This window comes from Ictalurus punctatus, chromosome 25, assembly GCF_001660625.3.
Source record: "Ictalurus punctatus breed USDA103 chromosome 25, Coco_2.0, whole genome shotgun sequence".
Taxonomy (NCBI): Eukaryota; Metazoa; Chordata; class Actinopteri; order Siluriformes; family Ictaluridae; genus Ictalurus; species Ictalurus punctatus.
This window is the reverse complement of record NC_030440.2, coordinates 3,404,361-3,428,489: the sequence shown is the minus strand read 5'-3', so window position 1 is coordinate 3,428,489 and position 24,129 is coordinate 3,404,361. Positions and strand designations below refer to the sequence as shown.

Sequence of the window (24,129 nt, the reverse complement as noted above, 5' to 3'; positions counted from 1 at the left end):
AAATGCGTCGAACCGTGAACCCTGGAGCAGTGAAGCAGCAACGCTACCTGCTGCACCATCATGCAGACCATTCAACGATTCCGATTCACTTCAACGTTTTTACCTCCAGTAACATTATTTTATACACGGCTCAGTCTTACATTTCCTCCCCGTGGTCCAAGTAAAATCGTCTAGTTTGGCCAAATATCAAACGGCTACTCGGGATAGAACATGATGGATCTGAATGCTCTACCTGGCGCCCTTATGAATAGTGTAGAAACTGATCTGCTTCTAAAGACATTTTTGATTGATAGGTTGGTCGGTCGATTGAAAACCCTCACTGCTTTTATTGCGTATGCACAGTAATCTAGATATAGCTATTATTATTATTATTATTATTATTATTCCAATAAAGTATGGAAAGAAATCGACCAACATCAATTTCTCGAACGATTCCGAATCAATCGGATAAGAGTGAAATACGAGCCCGTAAACAGCGGCGGCTAATCGGAGCTATCGGGCAGTACAGCGCGAGCGCCGAGTCGGTTCACTCCATCATCTCCACTCATCGATTCCGAGTTATAAAGAATAATCCGATTACACATGCTTCCAAATCGAGTTTAGCTGCTTAAAGTCTGCTTCTCCAAACGACATCTGAATAGCGAGGTCACTTCAGGACATGGGCGGGTGAGGCAGCGAGATCCACACTGCACATCCTTTTACCATCCTGTACGTCCTTCCACAGTCAGTGTGCGAGCAGGGGATTCTGGGAATCTTGCTTTACCTTACAATCGAGTTCTAGAGAAGCACGGTGCGGAGTCGAGGTGTAGGAGCCGGAGAAAGTGCAGAGTTTATTTATTTGTTTGTTTGTTTGTTTTAAAAAATGTAAGTGGGGGAGGGGGAAGTTCATTCCACCTTTGAGGGTCAGATAGAGCGGAGGTTCTGGAAAGGAGTCTTGAGCCACGCCGAGTACGTGCTACTGAGCGTCGGTCGTGGATCGATCGCAGGTTGCGTGAGGGAACGTAAGCCTTCGGGAGAGAGATGAGGGGTCCAGACAAGGTCTTGTATGTGAGCACGAAGGCCTTGAATTTGATGCGGGCGGATACAGGAAGCCAGTGGAGGGAGATGAAGAGCGGTGTGACGTGGGTTCTGTTGGGCTGGGTGAAGACGAGGCGCGCTGCTGCATTCTCAATCGTCTGAAGGGGTTTGACGGAGCTGGCCCGGAGACCCGAGAGTAGTGCGTTGCGGTAGTCCAGTTTCGAGCCTGGACTAGTATCTGCGTGGCCCGTTCGGTGATGTAGGGTCTGATTTTCTTGATGTTGTACGGAATGAACCTACAGGACCGTGCGGTTGTCGAAATGCGGTCTGTGAAGGTCAAGCCGTCATCGAAAGTCACTCCAAGGTTCCTGGCCGTCCCGGTCGGCTCGAGTGCGTTTGATCCGAGCTGTACGGTGAGATCGAGGTGAGGCGAGAAGATCAGATTTTGGCAAGGTGGCGTTCCCTCGTGAAGTTTCGAGAGGTCATTATGATGATCGTAACGATGTGTGTGAGTAAATAGCAGTGATACTGTTTCCCAACACACTCTGCCTGATTTTATTTCTCCTTCAGGATGTGAAAGCAGCTGCGGGTTTTTTTTTTCTTTTCTTTTTTTCTTCCTCAACAGGAACGGCGCAGTCAGCGAGCAGTAAACATCCATTAGAGCGCTCGCTCAGCTGATTAGATTCATGCGGAGGCCGCTTTACCGCTTTTAGCTTTCACGATTACTATTACCGAGCGCAAGACCAGGGTCTTGGATCTGATTCGATATCCGGCGAAGTCCGAAAGTCTGAGACCACCAGTGGAGACGCTTTCGTTTTTGCGTTCTTCGTTAACTGAATGCAGCGTTTCTCATTACAGATTATAATATTAACAATAACTTGAGTGAAAGGCAGAATCTTGGCAACGTTTACATGAATTTCAGTTTCTTAGTACTTGGTACGTCCGTCTTTTGCTGTGATGACGGTGTGGCACGGGTAAAACCTGATCTTCCATGCCAGGTCAAATCCATCAGACGTGCTTCAATAGATCATTCACCTTTTTCTACGAAGGAGTCAACATGGTCAGTATCTTAAATCGCTTTTTTTTTCTCGGTTCTAAAACTTTGGGTTTGTTTCCCGTGTCAAATGAAACAAATCCCAGATTTTCAATGCCGTCCCAGAATTTTGGACCCCTCTAAGCCTTCCCTGATTTGCGCAGGTCAACAACTGGTACGACCTTTTTTGTGGTACACGTTCTTTAGTAATGAAGGATGATGGGATTTTATGTGTTGATGTGTGCAACCTCATATTTTTACCCCAGAGAAACAAGACACGGTGGAAGCAAAGGAAACTAAGGGTGCGTCTCGATCAGCTCGCTAGTTCAGAAGTCGGGGCACCGATCGGGGAGTCGGAGAGTTTAAGGGGCGTCTCGGACGCGGAATCCTTCCGGTGCGCGTCGATGCCGAGTATGCTGCTTTACTGGAAATGACGTCATATTATTCGAAGCCTCACGAACTCTTGTGTCGCTTGTGATTATTGGTGTGGCTCTCGAAGGATTATCACATTCGTGATTTTTAACTTTATTTGACGTCCTATATAAACGGTTTGTTTAAGTTTAACGACTTAAGTGTTCAGCGAATACGTAGTCGTCGGTGTCCCGGTGTGTAGTGCGCCAGGGTCCTTACCGGTGCCCCAACTCGTATACGCCATATACTGATTCACAACCTACGGAGCCCCGATTGAGACGCGCCCGTACTCCGTCTAAGGTCCGTTTCGTACAATCGTCGTTGTTCGTTTTGATGAAGGGTGCCAATATATCTGGAGGGCACCGTATACAACTCTACTATCGGGTCGTCGCGTCCTTCGAGTCTTCCGTTGCGCTCGGACGCTCTGCAGTCGTCGGAGCAGCGTGTGTGTGTTAACGTTATCAGATGTAAGGTTCTCTTCAGTCCCTCTCGGTGTTGTCCACACAGGTCGTGTGTGTCGTTTTCACGCGTCTGCTGCGTGTGTATCGTTTCTCAGTCTGCCCGCGAATAATTGATGACGTCGGTGGATTTAGTCGCCCGTAAGCCGTTCGCGTTTCCTCCTTAGCGTTTCTCGCAGTGCCACGGCGGCATTTCGCCAAGCTGTTCACACAAACCCACACGCGCGAGCTCTCCGTCAGCAGAAAGAGTTCGAAAGCTGCACATCTGTATGGGTTTTTTTTTTTTTTTTTTTTTTTTTTAATTTAAAAAACACTGAGCGGTGAACAGCGCTTTTTCGGAAGCTTGCTAATCCCACGTGGTTCGGCTGGACTTTGACTCCTAATCACAGATCCAGTGTGTGTGTGTTGTGTCTTCTTTGCCTGCTGTGTCTCTCAGTAGTGCATCATCCAACTTTTTAACGCGAAGAAAACATGTCTGAAATGTTGAAGTTGTGGTATGGATAAAGAAAAGATGTGGTAAAGGGAAACGGAAAGAGGTTTTTGCATACAGAAATAATGCGCCTACTGTGCTACGACGCTTATGGTGGCCCCAGGAACCGAGGAACTGCCCACCGTCCCATGCCATGCCCTGCCCTCTCGGTTCCTTGGGCCACCCAGAAAACTTCACTGTCCTCAACTGTCAGGAACTGTCCACTGTTCCTGTAACCATCCACCTGACCACACCCCCTCTGTTTCAGGGGTCTTCCACCTGTCCCCACCCTGAGAGCTGAGAGGGGTGTGGCCAGGTTGGTGGACCCAGGAACTGAGGGGATGCAGCCAGGCGGATAGCTCTAGGATTGGAATGGGCGTGGTCAGGTTGGTGTGTCCAGGCCTGTGCAAGGCGTGGCCATGTGGACAGCCCCAGACATGAGTTTGGTAGAATCTTTCAGGTTCGGGATGTCTCTAGGCAGCTGAGCGCACTCAGCCAGGAATCGGGGAGGTATCTTCAGGTGGAATGTTTTCCGAGAGCTGAGGGGAGTGACCCAGGTGGACTGCTAAAGCATTGAAATAAAAAAAGTTCTATGAGTAATAAGCTGCTTGCTAAATGGTAAACCCATAAAGTAAAACAGGAAAGCTGTATGACGTTGACTAGCTAGCAGCACGTGCTGAAGTGAACATACCCGTGGTAGTGGCGTGAGACGGCTCGGGTCCGTGTGTGTTGGGTTCGATGCCGTGTTTTCACGACGTCATCTTGTTGCCCCTGTCCACAATATTCAACAGAGCGAATTCATAACCACAAACAGTTACTTTGCTATCTTTACAGAAACATTTGAGTGTGTGTGTGTGTGTGTGTGTGTGTGTGCGTGTCAGGATCTACCCGGTACGAGAGGTGCCAGTGGAGATGGATGCTCTCACAGACTGGCTGTATCAGAGGTTTGTGGAGAAGGAAGAACTTCTCGCTCACTTCTATAAGACAGGTGAGGGCTAACACCCGCTCAGACTTCCTCTGTTCATGATCACGCCTTTCTGACCGTCTAATGTCTTTACATCTGTCTAGCGGTCTGCTAGGATGTGTGTTTCTATCTGTCTGTCCGATATAGCTGACCGTGTATATCTACGCTATATGGCCAAAAGTATATGGACACCTGACCATCACATCTGCGTGTGCTTTTTGAACATCCCGTTGGAGATTTGGTCTCCCGTTGCTGTTAGAATAACCTCCACTCTTCTGGGAAGGCTTTCCACTAGATGTTAGAGCGTGGCTGTGGGGGTTTTCCCAATCCAGCCACGGGACCATTAGTGGTAGAGGCGAGGAGGCCCGGGGTGCAGTCGGTGTTGCAGTTCCTCCCAAAGGTGTTCAGTGGGGTTCAGGTCAGGGCTCTGTGCAGGCCACTCGATTTTTTTTTCCCAGTCCAAATGTGACGAACCATGTCTCCATGGAGCTCGCTTTGTGCACAGGCACTGTCGTGCTGGAACAGGTTTGCGTCTCTTGGTTCCTGTGAAGGGAAATTGTTATGCTACAGCATACAAGGCCATCGTTGTGGCAGCAGTTTGGGGAAGAACCACATAGGGGTGTGATGGTCAGGTGTCCACAAACTTTTGGCCATATAGTGTATCTGTATACATAAATTTCTGTTTGTCTATTAATCGGTCAGATGTTTCTGCTCATGTCCAGCTATGTATTCATGTGCTTCCCCCGTTGTGTGTCTGTCTGCCTGCCTGTCTGTCATTTTATAAAGCTGTCTGTCTAGCGTCAGTCTGTTAATCTATCTGTCCCGTATGACTGTTTTTCTGCCTGTTCATCTTTATTTCACCGTCTGCTATTTCTGTCTGTCTGTCTGTCTATATACCTGACTCTCTTTTTACCTGTCTGTCTGAATTTTCTGTCTGTCTATATACCTAACTATCTTTATACCTGTCTCTCTACACCTACCTAACTATCTTTATACCTGTCTGTCTGAATTTTCTGTCTGTCTCTACACCTACCTAACTATCTTTATACCTGTCTGTCTCTACACCTACCTAACTATCTTTATACCTGTCTGTCTCTACACCTACCTAACTATCTTTATACCTGTCTGTCTCTCTACACCTACCTAACTATCTTTATACCTGTCTGTCTCTACACCTACCTAACTATCTTTATACCTGTCTGTCTGAATTTTCTGTCTGTCTAAATACGTACCTAAGTATCTTTATACCTGTCTGTCTCTACACCTACCTACCTATCTTTATACCTGTCTGTCTCTACACCTACCTACCTATCTTTATACCTGTCTGTCTCTACACCTACCTAACTATCTTTATACCTGTCTGTCTCTACACCTACCTAACTATCTTTATACCTGTCTGTCTCTACACCTACCTAACTATCTTTATACCTGTCTGTCTGAATTTTCTGTCTGTCTAAATACCTACCTAACTATCTTTATACCTGTCTGTCTCTACACCTACCTACCTATCTTTATACCTGTCTGTCTCTACACCTACCTAACTATCTTTATACCTGTCTGTCTCTCTACACCTACCTAACTATCTTTATACCTGTCTGTCTCTCTACACCTACCTAACTATCTTTATACCTGTCTGTCTCTACACCTACCTAACTATCTTTATACCTGTCTGTCTCGACACCTACCTAACTATCTTTATACCTGTCTGTCTCGACACCTACCTAACTATCCTTATACCTGTCTGTCTGAATTTTCTGTCTGTCTAAATACCTACCTAACTATCTTTATACCTGTCTGTCTCGACACCTACCTAACTATCCTTATACCTGTCTGTCTGAATTTTCTGTCTGTCTAAATACCTACCTAACTATCTTTATACCTGTCTGTCTGTAATATTTCTGTCTACTGAACTGTCTGCCTATTTCTTTTATACCAGATAACTAATGTTGTCTGTATACCTGACCATCTTTATACCCATCTGTCTGATATTTCCATCTATCAGTGTGTCTCTTTCTCTCTCTCTCTCTCTCTCTCTCTCTCTCTCTCTCTCTCTCTCTCTCTATCTACCTACCCCCACGCATGTGAATAACACCACCATGTGTCGTGTGTTTTGCAGGAGTGTTCCCTCCTTCGAAAGGTCAGAAGGAGGCCGTTTCCCGGGCGATGACGCTAGACCTTGCGTGGCTGTGCGCCGTCCAGTCGTTTGCCTTCATCTCAGGCTACATGTGGTACAACGTCCTTCAATACGTCTACTGCTGGCTCTGCTCACTGCTGTGGTGAAGAGAGAGATCGCGAGAGCGAGAAAGGGACGGAAAGAGGGACGATGATGGAGGAAGGAGGAACAGCCATCGATGCCGGTCTAGGATCTATTGAAATGCCTCAGACGTTGTCTTAGCTCACTGGATTGCAAGATGGCCATGGAGGAAAATTGTATTCGATTCGAAAACCCAAACCTACACACACGCGCACACACACACAGTTTTGCAATACGAACATGCATACAAAGAAATAGGTGAACAGTGACATCATGTTTACACACATACATGTCCATATATATATACATACACACACATACATACATACATACATACAATAAAAAAAATTCTATATCTCAATGTTTACTCATGCACATGCTGACACATCATGTTTTAATTTGAATTCCAATCATAAATTAGGCTCAGGTATAAGCCAATCTCATGCACCTGCCATCGGTAACACCGTCTTGCTTACACCTATGTCTTGAGGAGAACATCCTGCGGACGTACCGAAACGGATTGTGCTCTGGACTTCCTGTCGTCATTTCTGTCCTCCTGTCTCCGGCTGTTCCTTCTTTGTCCCGTGCGCTCTGTTTTTTTTTTTTTTTTTTTTGTTTGTTTGGGTTTTTTTTTTTTTTTTGTGTCTCCGTGTCTAGACAGTATTGCAATTCGCTCACGTTTACACTGGACACTTAGACATCGCCGGATGATCTCCGATTCACCGTCTGTCTCAGTAGGGGACCCTGTTTTCGTTTGTTTTGATTCGTTTTTTTTGTTTGTTTTCTTTTTACCCCCCTGCTCCACATCTCACACACTTTCATAAGACTGAACTGCTTTCTAGTAGAGATGAAACTCCTCCTCCTTGTCACCCTAGTTGAGATCATATTGGTGTTTCACAGATATAATTAAGCCATATGCTTTGAGTGTGAGGACTGATACCGGAAAGGACTCGATGTTGACTGAACGAAGTGTGAAATTAGGCCCGAGGTGTCCATTACTGTAAATTTAGAACAGCGTAACCTGCCGAAGCGTGCCGGTCAACGTTTTTGTTTATTTGGGATTATATTTTTTATTATTATTATTATTATTATTATTATTATTTTTTAGATTAATGTCTGTTTGCTGTATGTTCTCTCAGCGCTCACTGCGAATCACTGTTTATTTTAATTTCTTTCTTTTTTAAAAAAAAAATAGGAAAAAGATTACTACCGTGAACAATTGGTATTCCAAAACGCTGAGACAGAATCCACGTCGTGACCGCAGCATTTCAGTTTTTACTTTCAAAATATCCTGAATGTTGAGATAAAAGGATGAAAAATATATATATACATATGTAAAGTGTGTATGTGTATACATATATACACACACACACACACACAAACGGTACCCCTTTTGTGCTGGTGTTTCTAGAAATTTCTCTTTCTACAGTTTAAAGAAACATGAATGGTGGTGGGTAAGCCTGACCGACTGCAGTTTACTTTATATTACTGCAACCCGTTTAGTAATTTCACATCAAGGAGTAGAAATGATGATGATGATGATGATTATGATTATTATTATTATTATTATTATTGGTGGCTATTAGGACAGAGCTGTCTGTCTGGCTCCATACTAACTGTCTGCTTTCTGTGTTCTTTAAGGAAATCTGACCCCGTCTTTCAACGCTGACTCGCAGTTCAGCCGAAAACGGAAACGTACACAACGCTCTCCTCTACTCCAAGTGTAAGTCGGTGAGCCAAGCCTAGTTCGGCGTCTGAAGTTTGCCCGTTTAGTCGACGTCGAGTCCGGACGATTGATCGCTCGTACAGTACGCCGAGGCCGGCGTGTGCTTATGTTGAGGCTCGGGGAAATGTGGTTACGTGCAGCGGAGAAACATGCACGGGAGCTTCAAGAGAAGATCACAACGGAATCAAATAAGTAGTTTGGGAATATAATAAACAAAACGCGATGTAGGCGAGTGGGGAATGAGGGAGAGAAATTGGTGAAGTGTTTAGTTTCAGCACCGGAAGTGTGTGTGTGAGAGAGAGAGAGAGTGTGGAAAAACCCTTCACCTGGTGAAAGTTTCTACTATGCGTAGTTCTGAGAGCAGGCTTTCTGCAGCGCACGCGAATCGCAGACATTCTGAAAGTCGGTATCTGATTACAAGCTTCATCACCCTTCTGTCTCTCTCACTACAGCATGTAGTTATCTAGCAGCTTGAACCCGTGACCGTCGCCGTGTGAGGAAATCGCACTTCGCTAGCGAGGGGTTCGACCACTTCGGGGAGACTGACTCTGTCTGTTAAACTGGCTTCTTACCAACCGAAATCCCACATCCGAATGGAAATATAAACACTTCTGTCGTTTTGGGGGGAAAAATATATATATTTATGGTTTCTTATATTTGAGGGGTCGGATACGCTTGTGCCGTGTAATGACTTACTCAGATTATTCTTATTCTTCAGCACCCCGGACCTTTATGCATTTTGTGTAGTAGCTCCTACTTAACATCGGAGTCGGCTAGGACGAGTTCTTACTCAAAAAATATACCAAAAGAGTAATCTCTTTCATACTCGCTCCATTCTCTCTCTCTCTCTCTCCTCTCCTCTCCTCTCTCTCTCTCTCCACCCTCTCCTCTCTCTTCTGTCTGTCTCTCTCTCTCTCTCTCTCCTGTCTCTCTCCTCTCTCTTCTCTCTGTCTCTCTCTCTCTCTGTCCTCTCTCTCTCCCCCCTCTGTCCCTCTCTCTTCTCTTTGTGTCTGTCTCTCTCTCTCCTCTCTCTTCTGTCTCTCTCTCCTGTCTCTCTCTCCTGTCTCTCTCTCTCTCTCTCTCTCTCCTCTCTCTCTCCTCTCCTGTCTCTCTCTCCTCTCCTCTCTCTCTCTCTCTCTCTCTCTCTCCTCTCTCTCCTCTCTCTCTCTCTCTCCTGTCTCTCTCTCTCTCTCCTGTCTCTCTCCTCTCTCTTCTCTCTGTCTCTCTCTCTCTCTCTCTGTCCTCTCTCTCTCTCTCTCCCCCCTCTGTCTCTCTCTCTTCTCTTTGTGTCTGTCTCTCTCTCTCCTCTCTCTTCTGTCTCTCTCCTGTCTCTCTCTCTCTCTGTCTCTCTCTCTCTGTCTTCTCTCTCTCTGTCTTCTCTCTCTCTGTCTTCTCTCTGTCTCTCTCTGTCTCTCTCTCTGTCTTCTCTCCTCTCTTTTCTCTCTCTCTCTCTCCTCTCCCTGTCTCTCTCTCTCTCTCTCTCTCTCTCTCTCTCTCTCTCTCTCTCTCTCTCTCTCTCTCTCTCTCAGTCAGGGAAACACTGGTCAGTCAGTGCGATCACGTACGTGGAAGATGGTAGAGAGCACTTTTGCGAGTGCGTTATTCGGCTCTGTGACGCTGCGCGAGTCTGAAAGATGCGGTTAGCTGGCTTCCCGTGTCTCAGAGCCGGCACGTGTCGGCCTTCACCCAGCTGTTGTAAGACATGGAATAGCCAGCTGGTGGGTGGGAATTTTTACGTGAATAAAAAAAAAAAAAAAAATCAATCAACTTTATTTAACTGTATATTTGTTTTGTCCAAAAGATTTTTAAAAAGCCACAAAAAAAAAAAAAATTGTTAATAGAATCACCAAAAAATCCACCGTCCAGCCGAGCTTTCATCATTAGCACTGCCAGCAAGCAGTTCCCGACTGCACAACCGCTAGCAGTATTACTTCCTCCCCTACTCTCCTCAAGCCTGAAATGGCGGAAATGCTTCTTTCCCTGTCTTTTTACTTTTATTGGTTTGGGACAAGTAAAAAAAAAAAAAAAAAAAAAAAAAGGATTCTTCCTTGCGAGTAAGAAAAAAAAATCAGTATCGCACAAGCGTTTTTTCATCTCTTTCAGCCACAGCGTCAACGCCTGGCTTTTCCCAGACCACAAACGCAAATCTGATGCACTGTTCATCATCAACAGGAAGTTGGCGGATCATCTCCAAGCTCATCTCACTGTTACACAGTAGAAACATCCTTCACGTTACATTTACAAGCAGAGCCGTACCGAGATGTCGCGTCAAGCTGGCACTAAATATTTCCCAAGCCGAGTTGTTATTATTATTATTAGCGAATAGTCCGGAGAGAGGAAGCCGTGCACCCTTACGTGGTGATCTGAGAACAGCTGGAATAGGGAAGACGACGAAAGCAGAGCCGGGGTGCAACTTTTCTCGTTAAGGTCCTCCAAGCTCCTCACCTTTTCTGGACTTGTGCTATCGGAATTCTGTCTTCCTTTGGAAATTTCTTTTCTTTAGGGGGTACGCTGGCATAGTGATCGGCACGTTTGCCTCGCGCCTCCACAGTTTGGGGTTCGAATCCCGCCTCCACCCTGCGTGTTCTCCCGGTGCTTTGGGGTTTCCTCCGGGTACTCCGGTTTCCTCCTATCCAAAGACGTGCGTTGTAGGCTGGTTGGCGTTTCCAAACTGTGTGTGATCGTGCACCGTGATGATTCGGCACCCCCATACAGGGTGTCCCCCCGGCCCTGTAGCGCGAGTTCCCTGGGATAGGTTCCCCTGAGGTGACTGTGGAGGAAAAGCAGTACAGAGAAATGGATGGATGTATTTTTTATCCTTCCTCTGCACATGGGTCAGAAGATCAAGGTATTGTTTATTAAAAGTAGTTTATCTTTTATACGATATACTTAGAATTAGTCAAATATTGAACTTACGCTGATGTTTTATGTGATGTTATGTTTATATATCTATGATGCTAACGGGAAACTACAAGCTTGCATTATTTGTCAGCTACATTAGCCTTCTAGCTCCAGTGCGAAACTAAAGACGTGAACTTCAGACGTGTAAAAAAAAAAAAAAAAAAAAAAACTTGGCTCGTTGACTACATTTCGAACAAGGGGATCATTGTGTGCGCTTCATTTTTGAAGGAACCGTTCCTTTAATGCCCCGTTGTTGACTTTTGCACAGTCTTTTTTTTTCCTTTGACTCATGTCGTCCTTGCCAAATTCCATCAGTTATGTACACCGAGATGGAGGCGTCGGGTCGTTTTTGAAAATATGAAGTTTATTTATTGATTTTCGCTTCTGTTTTTATATGTACAGCTTCATCTGCCATTTTCACCGTTTCGAAAACTTTCCTAGACTGCAGGAATGCCTTCTAAGGAAGTTCTGCTCCTCAGGATTCTGAAGTGAAACTGGCAAGAGGTTGTTCGGACAAGGGTCCGTAAAAACAGTATTGGAACAGGGCCTGTGACTAGACGTAGACGGATCAGCCGGGGGGTTAGGTTCGACCTATGGACTATTAGCGTTTAGTAATAAATGAGAACGACGCTTCTGTGTTGTCTAAATGAAATTTGTCCTTCGTCTAGCAATAAGGTGCAACAGTAGGAAGCGATTCAGCTGTACAAACCACTAGACTAATTAACAGACCAGAGCTTGCCTAAATGTGCCACTTTGTGGGAGTGTGTTTGTGTGTTTCGCCGAGCTTGCTGAAGTCTGAAATGTGTATGATGCAGCTTCACAGAGGAAAGGTGCGGAATGCGTCCGCGGCCGTTCAGCCCGATGGACGTTGCGAGGACTTCCGTCAAACAGGAAAGGAAAGGAAAGGGAACTCGACCCTCATCATGTCATTACTGTCTTTTATTTTTACGTTGTCGTCTTTTTTTTTTGTTTGTTTTTAGGAATTTTAACAAATTATGCTAGACTGGTCTTTAGTTTCCATTTTGTACTCCTGTTGCCCTTCTCTTTCCAGCTGCCCAGCCATTTTACAACACAGATTAATTGTGCTGGAATAAAAAATGATAAATATCAATGAACTGCGATGTGTGCGAGTGTGAAGCTGTTGCTGTGTTTAATAGGTTAAGTGTGTTCATTTCTACACCGAAGATTTCAGTGCGATTTAATAGGATGGGTGTCAATAATACTAAAAAAAAACAAAAAAAAAACAAAAAACAACCACCCTGCCTTACTAAAAACTTACATAAACACTTCATGGGGTATTCGTGAATGTTTAGATCATGATGTTTATGTAATATCAACATTGCATACTATGTTAAAGATTTAATAATAAAAAATAATAATAATTATAGTGTGGATATACGATATTATATTGGCACCCTGTCCAGGGTGTACCCCGCCTTGTGCCCAATGCTCCCTGGGATAGGCTCCAGGTTTCCCCGTGACCCTGAAAAGGATAAGTGGTATAGAAGATGGATGGATATACAATATTGTATTCAATTACTCAGACAAAAATGATCCTCTTCCCTCAAAGTACAGGTGATGAAAACCATACCGCCCTGGCTGAAATGCAAAACAGTCTGCTTCCATTAGTACGGTATTTCAGTGCCTACAAGGAATAAATTCTGTCCTATGGCGATATTATGGGCTATGGAGAAATGCCTCCGAGATAGAGTCCCCATTGACGTACTTGTGTAAGGTTGCCTTTGTTAAAGCCAAATGCCTGCTCATAATACATTTGCTGTCCAAGTCCTTTTTTGTTTATATGTATATAATGTGCGTGTTTTTTTTTTTTGTTGTTGTTTTTTTTAAACCCTCTATACTAGTACTCCATACTAATGTTATTTAAATGTGTAATGTTCGTGTAAAATTCATGAAAGTCTAATTATATATAAAATGTGTAGTGATCGTTTTGTTTTGGGGGAAAAAAAACGTATAAATCACATGTTTATATTTGTACTGAAGTTAATGAGAGATATACTATATAGTTTGTGTAGGCAACAAACAAAAAAAAGAGCTTTGTTCATTTCTATGAAGTTTTTGGTTTTCATGAGGGTAACTTTAAAAACATGTTTCAGTGAATTTCAATCCCACATTTCAAATGAAATTAGAAAGATCTGTGGATCAAGACAAACGTGTTCATGAGTAAAGAATAAGGAGGTAAAGGGGTTTTTTTTTTTTCAAAGCAGGCTCATATCAGATGAGTAGAATTAATTTTTATTATTATTATTATTATTTAATAATAATTAGCAACTCTGCTAGTTGCTTTCCGACAAGATCAGTTATACAGATTCGGGTTTTAGTTTGGTTTGTTTGTTTTCTTTTATCATATGACTCAAATAATTCAACAGAAACATCTAGAAGTCTACATTTTATAAAATATAGACTTTTCCTGCTCTGAGCGAATCTTTGAGCCGATCCACTCGACCTCCGTATTTTCCATTTAAAACGGATTGAACTCTCCTCTAGTGATGTATCGTTCATTTTGAACGAATCTTTAATATGACTCGGGAACAACGAGTTGACTCGGAGTGATTCGTTCAGTTTGTCTTGAACGCGCATGCGCTGAAACATCTCGACGGGTTCTGTACAGGAAACAGAAATGATTAGTTCATGTCTCGAGTCTTCTTGTTCGAGTCGTTCGTTCTTTCGGTGACCGCCGCGTAGGCAATACACCATGCAGTACCGGACACGGAATGAACGAACGAACGATTCGAACCGACGACTCGAGACTTGCACTAATCATTTCTGTTTCCGGGGAACAGACGTGACAAAAAAAAGAACGAATCGGATCGGGAAGTGAACTAACGGACTGCATAGCCTGAAGACCTAATGCTAAGTAATGAATGAATCACTCCTGTTTGTCATAATTCATCCTTGGCTGCATTAACCTATACTTTATTTGATAGTTTATTAAGTACTAGATGTGTTGGGGAATTTAACATATAACAATTTAATTATATTCTGCTGAAATGAACCAAATGACTCGAAAAAAAGATTCGTTCATGAACGAGATTCAAAGATCCGAGTAAGTAAAAAGATCCGAACTAGATCCATCACTATTCTCACTTTATTCGACACTTTAAGTGTCGACACGCCCACTCCTGTCCCGCGTGCGCTCGCGGTGAAATCCGGTTGGTAGGTTACTGGTGCTAGGTAACCTGCGGCGTTTGTTTCGCTACTTTCAACCAATGAAATCGTCGCCAGCGTCGCTCTGTAAGCCAATCAAAATTCCAGGTTTGAGTGGCAGTTTAAAAATCGTTCTTGCGGGTTCGGTCTCAAACTGCTGGTTATCGGTTGTAGTGTGCACTGCGACAGGTCTCTAGAGCTGTACTTTAACACTCTAAGTAGTGTGCTTGTATAGGGCGTAGGAAGGCGTTTGAGATTCGGCCTGCTCAACTTTGGCTGCTGTCAGTAGAAGAGCTGGAACAGGTTTATCTCGAGTAAATTAGACTGTGTGTTCTTAATAATAAATCTTTAACGGTGTTATCGGACGGGGACGGCTGTATAAGATTAAGGTATGTACTTTGACTGTGTCCAGCTGTGCAGTTAGTGTAGTGTTAGCACTAATTCAACGCTCCGCTGCTCCTCGAGACGTTTCAGCTTTGTTTTGTTTTGTTTCAGTGTTGTAGCTGCCACAATGCCGTCCCGCACGGAGGATTACGAAGTCCTCAGCACCATAGGCTCCGGCTCGTACGGAAAATGCCAGAAAATTCGGAGAAAATCCGACGGAAAGGTAATTAAAGTTGCCCCAGTGACCCGGGTTCAGTTTGTGGTTGCTTTGTGTTTGTAGCGCTGGTGAGTTAGCGTGTTCGCTAATGCTAGTGAAATACCCAGGAATGTAACCCTTTACAGAAGATTATCGTGTTATTGTAACAAAAACAACGTCCAGAAAACGCCTCCATACCGTGTCCTGCTTAACCGCACACACCGCCGTGTCCTGCTTAACCGCACACACCGCACGCACACAAGACGAGTTTACATGAATATATTAGGTTAAAGGAACAGTTTAATGAGGTGTAATTTGTTTCCATTTAGATAGAGACCCTGTTGTTAAATAGTTTGTCTTCACACACACACACACACACACACTTTGTTTTTGGTAAGTTTCTTGTGGTAGAGTTGAGCCTTTGGTTATGTTACTTAATTAAGAAATAATCTTGCTTTTAGGTTAAATAACAGGCTTTTTATGTGGAGCGTCCACCATACAGGTCCCAGTGTCTGAGCTGCTGCTGTTATAGAAACTTACCTAATCAACATCTTCTGACCAATCAGATACAAGAATTCAACAGCACTGTTATTTATAAGCACATTTGCCGGTCCCTCCAGGATTTCTCGATCTTGCGATCGCAGAAATGGACGGGAAAATCAAGCGGACTCTGCAATGTTCAGATTAGCTTGCGGTTTTGCCCAGTTTTGGGCCGAGACGTGTCCTGTGACGTCATCACAACATGGGTTCATCCAAAGTACCTCTTTGATTCGTGCATGGTAAACATGAGTACAGCTAAAAGGTCTCATTTACCAACAAACAGCACCGCGACAAACAATTTTGCGCGATTGCGATTTCGCCAGTTCAAGCAGTTTTTACGCAAAAAAACTACAAAAACCTCTGCAAGTTGCTTCACAATGGAGCGTTTTTTGGCCGCAACGATCACAAATAAAAAAAACTCTGCCAAATCCCAGTTTTACACTGTCTCGCAGTCTCCTTTTCTTTTCATTCAGTGCTGTAAATCTGCAGACCTAAATATGTTTAGGTCTTTAACAGGAAACCTAACACACACGCGCGCGCACACACCCCGAGTTTACAGGACATTGTAACTTGATTGAATTAATTTGTCATGTTTTAAAAACTCTTCTCCATTTTATGTGCAATTACATATTCGTAAGACCAAAAAACATCTTTAAAAATAATAATAATAATAATAATAATAATAATTGAGAACACTGTGTAAAACAGATGACCGACAGATTCATTACAATGCAGCGGTATTAAAAAAAATCCCAGGATAGAACATTTTACATTTGTTGATTTTTAAACATTTTTGGATCAAGTTCCTCCATCACCTGTGTTTCTTGTCTGTGGATTAAAAGATGGATTGGTAGATGGAGGAAAAACAAAGGAACAATCAATGTTCTCATTACCAATGGAGCTAAAGGTGTGTGTGTGTGTGTGTGTGTTTGCTAGATCCTGGTGTGGAAGGAGCTGGATTACGGCACCATGGCCGAGGTGGAGAAGCAGATGTTGGTGTCGGAAGTGAACCTGCTGCGGGAGCTGAGACACCCTAACATCGTCAGGTACTACGACCGCATCATCGACCGCACCAACGCCACGCTGTATATCGTGATGGAGTTCTGCGAGGGTGGAGACCTGGCCACACTCATAACCAAGTGCATTAAAGAGAGGTAACTGCGTACATGTATCCGGTCATCGTGGCATATTAAGCATTCGCTATGAGATGTACGGAAATATTCTGTGTGTATCGTTTTAGCTTGAACCCTTCCGATCCGTTTTGGAGAAAGGAGGCAGACTATATGTGTTCACAAGGTGGGCTCTGTCCAAGCGTAATGTCACCTACCTTCCGATGCATTTTATTCTGGACAAATTTCAAGGAGCGTCACATGAACCTAATCCCATGATGCTGTTCGTTTGTAATGAACGTGGATTCTAAATTAAATTATAATAATAATAATTAACAGTTAGGCAGTTTAATATTCAAACTGAATATTGCCCTGTTGGTCATGTTAGTGTTTATTTTTATAACAGCGTTGTTGTTGTATTCTAAAGTTTATAGTTTATTTATATTAATCCTAACATGGTCTAGTCTCTATGGAAACGACTCATTCACAGGGACTTGTATGGTGGACGCTCCACATACTGGTGAAAAAAAGAGGACTAGTTAAATGTATGATGCGTCATCCATTAATCAATAAAAACGTTTTATTTGTTGGCAATTTGCTGTGATTTTTAAGAGGAATAAAAGACTTCGGGACATGCTGTCGTTGAAAAATGACGCATGATTGGCGGTCACATCAGGCTGCATGACATCACACCACCTCATCGTTGATTATTTGCATCTGACAGAATGCCCCATTGTGTTTAATTCCTTATTCTGTTGTGAGATGTTTATAATAACACTAAAGAATCGTGTGTTGCTGTTGCACAGGAGATATCTGGAGGAGGAGTTCATCCTGCGCGTCATGGCTCAGCTGTCTCTGGCGCTAAAGGAGTGTCATGGCCGAAATGATGGCGGCAGCACCGTCCTTCATCGTGATCTGAAACCTGCTAACATCTTCCTCGATGCCAGGCAGAACATAAAACTTGGAGATTTTGGCCTGGCACGGATACTTAAACACGACACAAGCTTTGCTAAAACTTTTGTGGGAACTCCGTATTACATGTCACCGGTAAGTAAGGCACAAAATTATTATTATTATTATTATTATTATTTTTAAATCGAGAGAGAGCTCTTGGACATTAGACGCGTTTCAGTTTCCCCAGCACCAAGAACTTGAATGGTTGGACTTTCCTATTCTTGCCATGTTACCATGTAAAAATGAAATGCAAGTTCCTGTAAGTATTCCAGGCGTGCTGCGTACTCGACTCTCTAATCTTGCACTCAAACGAGTATGGAAAGTGAATTCTTACAGTGCCGTCCTTTCGGTTAAAGATTACTCCCACGTCCCATGCAAACAAAACACCGTCTCTCGGTCCTTCCAAATGTTCTACACACATTTGTGTCCCCGAGTAATTCGAACAGGTCCGTGTTTCCTCAAAGCATCACGGCGCGAGGATCATCGTTAAATGGTCGCGTGAGCATCACAATGAACACTCTGTTTCTCCTCAGTTAAGATGACCTTAATGTCACCATGCTTTTTGGGAAACTCGGTCCAGAACTTTTGCAGTGGGAGCTGGACATCCTTCATTTTAGACGTCAGGAAGCTTTAATGTCTTTACGGTTCTTTCATTTGTTTTTATTCGCCATTCGCGTTACTCTAGTAGTGACCGTATGCTGGTTTTGCCCACAGGAACAAATGAATCGCATGTCCTACAACGAAAAGTCCGACATCTGGTCATTAGGATGTTTGCTGTATGAGCTCTGTGCTTTGTCGTGAGTATTCAGACTTTCATTCCCCATCGAGTATTTCGGAGTATAACGGCCTCTTATGAGGTTGTACGTTTTGTGGGGTGTTTGTTTGTTTATTTGTTTTTGTTTTTATTCGCAGACCCCCTTTCACAGCCTATAACCAGGAGGAACTGACCGAGAAGATCAATGTGGGGAAGTTCAGGAGGATTCCGTACCGATACTCGGATGAGCTGAACACGCTGCTGTGCAGGATGCTGCATCTAAAAGTCTGTTTAGATGTTAAATTTTTTTTTAAAAATAAAAAATTCTTCAGTTTTGCTGCAGGGTGAAAAGCAGTGGAGACTCCTTACATAAACGTTTCCTTACAGAATGCTTCAGTTACAAAAGTTTTTCTTTTTTTAACATGTATTTATTTATTTATTCATTATTTAATCCTCCTTAATACCAGGCTGAGATGATATATTCTACTATCCAAATACCCTGTGAATTAGCTGTTACTATGGAAGCCACAACAACCTATTCGAATGTGCACATTTAGTATAAACCTATATCCTGAACTATTATCAGAGCTGCTGTTCTAGAAAACGAAGAAACACGTTCTGACCGATCCGATTAGAGAATTCTGCAGCATGCTCCACGTGTTAAAAGGCTAAATAATCTTATAGTCCGGACAAGACACGTTGATTTATTTGAATATAAATATCCCCTCGGAATACTTGCCGCTCACACCAGTCTCTCGTTCCGCCCGACTCTGTCGTCAGGATTACCTGCGTCCCTCGGTAGAGTCGATCCTCCAGAGCTCATTGATCTCCGCCTACGTGGCTCAGGAGCAGAAGGCGGCTCAGGCGAAGCAGCAGCGGGGGTCATCTGAGCCGGAGCAGCCTAAACTGGAGGAACTGAAGCTGAAGGAGCAGGCATTACGCCAGCGTGAGCAGGACCTCAAGGAGCGAGAAGAGAGGCTGGAGCGTAAGGATAATTCTTTGTTATAACCTTAATTGTGCTTAATTATACAGTAGTTAGTTTCGGTCCACTAATTTGATTGGGTCGAGCGGCCTCCCGAGAGAGCCGATGGTCCGCTATGTAAAACTCCAATTCTAGCAGCAGTTTGTTACAGTCTCAGTGTGAGGGCTGTCTTAATGCGGGCTGTCGGTCAGTCAGCGTGTTGGCATGGCAACGGGCATGGCAACGGGCATTGCTCTATCCAGCTGCGGCTTCCTCGGGAACTAGTTTCGTTGACTTAGCAAAAAATAAAAAGAGAGAGAGAATATTTCGCCATATAGTGTGTCATGTCAGTTACTCAATACACATTTCTTAGTAATAGAAGTAAAAGCAACATCACACGCAGTCGTTGTACTGAATATCTGCACGGCTGCGATTCGGCCGCGGGATGAGTTTCAGTAGAACGGCGATATTGAGTAGAACATCGCTCTAGTTTGTGTGATTTTTTTTTTTTTTTTTTTTTTTTTAATTTTTATTTATTTATTTTATTTTTTTAATCGCTTTAATTATAATTGTTATATCTGTATGTGATTCAGTATTTCAATTAAATGGAAAATTTGACTAGGTTTTTCTGTACACCAAAGCTAACTAGGCTTTAAAAAAAAAAACAGCATTGTAATGAGGGACTGTCACTGGGGTAGGTTAGCTAAACCTAGATAAGCTAGCTAATAGTGTCCTAAAATAAATAACTTTAAATAACGCTAGCTGGCTAGTTTAATCGAAGTGTTGCTGCTGGAATAGCTAAACAGTCCGTACAGGATTTCGTAGATGGGTTATTTTTTGTTTTTGTTTATTTATTTATTCTTGTGAAAATTTATGGTGCAGCTTGCAGGGGTTGGTGTTTTTTTTTTTTATTATTTTTTTATTTTTATTTTTTTTACATATTTTTTTTTGCAAAACACTACTTGAATTGGTGAAATTGTTCTGCATGGTCTTTCTCCGTGATGTTTGTCGGTAAATGAGTCCTTTTAGCTGTACTCGTGTTCCCCACACATTAATTGGAGAGGGCTTCGGTTGAATGTGCGTTCTGAAATTTCCCAGATTGTTCAGAAAAAAAATTCCAAGCTCTTCCGAGTATTGCAGACTTCTCTTGATTTTTACCTTGAGTTGTGATGGCAAAATCAAGAAATCCTGGAGGGACCGGCTAAACTAATAGCTGTCATGTTGTAATATTATAATGCAGTCCTCTCCAGAATTATTGACGGCTTTCTATATTTGCGGGGTGCGGAAACAATAACAGCACTGAGTCTCCTCCTGTAAATGTCGAACAACTTGAAGACACTTGTAGAACATCATGGACATTTCTACATACAGAATGCTTCAAGCTCATTTATATTGTTAGTATTACACAAGTAGATGTCACTTTCAGTTCAGACCAAATGTTTTTAATAGGGTTCAAATCCAGAGCCTGAACTCGAACACGTTCCCCTTGTGAAGATAACAAGTGATGAGTGTGGATCAGAATGGGGTCATTAATGCAGTTCTCTCTCTCTCTCTCTCTCTCTCTCTCTCTCTCTCTCTCTCTCTCTCTCTCTCTCTCTCTCTCTACTGTACCCATTGCTCTGATTTGCTGGCTGCCTTTTTACAAAGAAACTATCTTTTGTACACGCTGACACTCATCAGCCAGATCCTGCATTGTTCTACACTTTAATCGTTCACGTTTTCTCTTCCCCTCGCAGAGAAGGAGCAGGAACTGTGCATCAGGGAGAGACTAACAAACGAGAAGCTGGCCAGGTAAACCTTTTGTAGACCGTTCGTGTGCCAGAGATAGAGACCGTTGGGGCATACGTAAAATTTACATCATTTCTCTAATTCAACTTCTACTTTTATAAAATTAATAATGGGGGAAGCAATATTCAAATGGATCCACCCCTAATCTTTAGATCTCTGTGTGTGTATGTGTGTGTGTGTGTGTGTGAGTGAGAGAGAGAGAGAATGTGTGCAGGCCTGTATGTTGACTTGTGCTTGCAGGTTGCTGTTAGTCAGAAGGTGGAAAGTGACTACATGTACTCTCTGCGAGGTCATACGGTTGCGATCAAAATGATTCGACCCCCATTGCAAATGGGGTTTATTGTCAATGTACAGACTGTCAGCTGTTTGCAATGAAGACATCCAACAAAAGCAATTGAAGTAGTTCGACATGACGAATGCTTCAAGTGGTTTCCCCCAAATTCTTTTTTTGCTGCTCCATCCAGGTATTTCATACATTTTCCTGCTCAAGCACACCTGGTGCAACTAATGAAGCCCTTGATTAGTTGCGTCAGGTGCGCTTGAGACAACACCCGTCTTGCATATTTGTGCTGTTGTGAGGGATCCAATTCCGGTGGTTGAATAATTTTGAGACTGGAGAAGCCAGAAGTTGCATTTTCAGTTGAATTTGGAGAAACCACTTGAAGCATTTGTGTCGAACTATTTAAATTGCTTTCGTTCGACTTGTTCATTTCAAACAGCTGAAAATCTGTAAATGGCGACCTTAAACCTGATTTGCGACTGTAGAGTAAATTGAGGACATGATTTACTGTAACGTTTTTGAATGGAATTGAATAATAGTTTTTTGGGTTCTTTTTTTTTTTTTTTTTTTTTTTTAAATCAGAGTTTTTAAAAAGAAAATCAACCCTATATTTAGTTAATATAAGAGCAGAATAGAGAATAGAACATTGTCAGATTGGATCTATCGGCTATTGACGTAAAAGTTTAACCAGATGACCGAGTATTTAGGTTTTGAGTAATTTACTCGATCACTACTTTTACTCGGATGAGTTACTAGTACTGTATCAATATGTTCACTCAAGTCAAGTGAGGTTTTCGTACTCTTTTTCACCACTATTCGTTTTAATATTCTCTATTAAAATGTCGTACTCCAGACACAGGAGTACGACAAGGTTTTCCAATTAATACATTACCAGTGTCGCACTTTTGCTGCAAAATGAATTATTCAAATTTGTTCGAAATGGGAATAATGTTTTCTCTTTCTTCCCCTGACCCCCCACAGAGCAGAGAGTTTGATGAAGGTGTATAATGGGTTGAGGCAGCAGAGGGCGCAGACTCCACTGTTTACAGAAGACCGAGGTATGGCGGTGAAACGGAAGCCGCTGCACCCTCTGAACACAGAGAACAGCTAACCATGGCTTGTGTACATGAATGTTCTTTTGATTGTGCTATGTGTTTTTATGTCTTTTGTTTTTTTTGTTGGTGTTTTTTTTTTTTCTTTTTACATGATTTTAATAACTATAATAAACTGAGTGCAAATGGGCCACAAATTGACGTTCACAACTGTAGAGAATCCAAAATCCTCCAGCGGGGCTGCCGAGTTGTTAAATATTTACTCACAGTCTTAAAATGAATCTCTTACTCAACATTAAAATCATAATTATGGATCAGACTCCTTCAGCCAAGTTAGAAATTAAATACTTTTATTGCACTGTCTGTCTGTCTAATACAAAAAACACAGCGTGTCATGTTCTAGAGAACCCACAAGTGCTCTCTATCCTGAAGACTTTTTCTTTAACGGGTTGGAAAACTTAATTATAGCTTCACTTCTTTCTGGTCCCAAGTGTTGACTGTTAACATCTCCAAAAAGAAAAACTCAAAATTAGAGCAAGTGCATTAATATAAATCATACCGGCACAATTACTGTCAGCTGCTGTTAGTTTATCATCACCATCAGCTGATGGATTGGATTCAATTCAGCAATGTTGTGGTCTAAACACAAATAGACAATTAAGCTATTCATATGCCCATTAACAGACATTGTTTTGTTTTTAAAGTCAGTGCTTGGTATCACGCACTTAATATTTTTCAAATTTATCCAGTATTTAAGGGAGGAGGGAGAAGAGCATTGAGAAAACGAAGCGCGGAAACATCAAGCGGCTTTATTTCGGCTTTAATAAATAAGTCCCCTAAATGTTCTTCGAGTCCATATTGAATGGGCAGTTAAGTGCTACTTTAAATCTTTTCGCTCCACCCCCTCATGTTCTTGTACCCCCCCCCCCCCCCCCCCCAGTGCTTTGTTCCTGTTCACTTCCATCTTGCACGTGAGTGATGCTTAAAAACGTTTGTTCTCGACTTGCAGATAAGAGCAAGGACACATCACCCGGAAAGAAGAAAGTCCATTTTGCAGGCGACAGCAAAGAGAACATGTGGCCCGAGCTGAGAGTCGGCTTCAGATCTCAGGAGCGCGTGCTCGTCAAGAAACTGCAGGCGGTTAATATAGGACAAGCGGAAAGGAATTATCCACTGAAGTGCAGGCCTATGCAGGGTATTCGCTAACCCTGACGGACTGTAAACCCGTCCTGAGGAATGACGCATCTACTGAAGGCTGCATTGAAAGCCTTGTAGAAAGATTCCTTACAGGAAACAGAATCAACCTTAGCTGGAAATCTTGGCCTTGTTTTGAGCTCATGCCTTTTCCTACAGCTTAACATCAAGGATTTCAAGACATTTTATTTATGTTTTAGAAAGTGCAATTTGGCCAAAGGTCCAACACTGGATAATTGAATTTAATGTTAGGTGTGTGTTTCTGAGAACGTGAGTACTGTGTGTGTGTGTGTGTGTGTGTGTGTGTGTGTGTGTGTGTGTGTGTGTGTGTGTGTGTGTGCATGTTCGTGCTTAATTTTATTTTTAGTAGTGTGAAAATTTTTTGTACATTTTATTGTGTAAAATCAGAAGAAAACACTTTCTTGCACAATAGTTTTTACTATGCAGTTTTTTTTTTTTCAAACATTGAAAAAATTGCGTAGTTACAGTCGAGGCCAGAAGTTTATATCCACCTCATGT

The 24,129-nt window shown here is 42.8% G+C and overlaps 2 protein-coding genes across 6 annotated transcripts in view; both read left to right on the top strand.

Moving 5' to 3' along the window:
• Positions 1-12,620, top strand: part of lpgat1 (lysophosphatidylglycerol acyltransferase 1) — a 53,314-nt gene extending 40,694 nt beyond the window's left edge. For all 4 annotated transcript variants that reach the window (XM_017455956.3, XM_047150876.2, XM_053675593.1 and 1 more), the window contains exons 7-8: positions 4,270-4,376; positions 6,469-12,620. In XM_017455956.3, the coding sequence (XP_017311445.1) occupies positions 4,270-4,376; positions 6,469-6,632 (271 nt within the window). In that variant the 3' untranslated portion in view covers positions 6,633-12,620. The remainder of the gene's footprint in view (positions 1-4,269; positions 4,377-6,468) is intronic.
• Positions 12,621-13,860: 1,240 nt separating this feature from the next.
• nek2 (NIMA-related kinase 2) lies at positions 13,861-24,042 on the top strand. Of its 2 annotated transcripts, none has more exons than XM_017455955.3 (10): positions 13,861-14,108; positions 14,894-15,005; positions 16,455-16,672; positions 17,434-17,674; positions 18,296-18,378; positions 18,494-18,620; positions 19,116-19,320; positions 21,033-21,087; positions 22,346-22,422; positions 23,426-24,042. In XM_017455955.3, exons 2-10 carry the CDS (start codon positions 14,910-14,912, stop codon positions 23,620-23,622), a joined length of 1,299 nt encoding a protein of 432 aa, XP_017311444.1. In that variant the 5' UTR covers positions 13,861-14,108; positions 14,894-14,909; the 3' UTR covers positions 23,623-24,042. The 2 variants fall into 2 exon arrangements, with proteins under 2 accessions (XP_017311444.1, XP_017311442.1); XM_017455953.3 differs by lacking the exon at positions 13,861-14,108 and adding an exon at positions 14,376-14,787.
• Positions 24,043-24,129: the final 87 nt, after the last annotated feature.

What these genes read in the sequence shown, in the direction of transcription:
- nek2 (XM_017455955.3), top strand. Translation starts at nt 14,910, where the DNA reads ATGCCGTCCCGCACGGAGGATTACGAAGTCCTCAGCACCATAGGCTCC. An exon ending in ACCAAGTGCATTAAAGAGAG is followed by an intron (nt 16,673 to 17,433) that starts GTAACTGCGTAC and finishes GCTGTTGCACAG; the next exon opens with GAGATATCTGGAGGAGGAGT. An exon ending in GCGAGAAGAGAGGCTGGAGC is followed by an intron (nt 19,321 to 21,032) that starts GTAAGGATAATT and finishes TTCCCCTCGCAG; the next exon opens with AGAAGGAGCAGGAACTGTGC.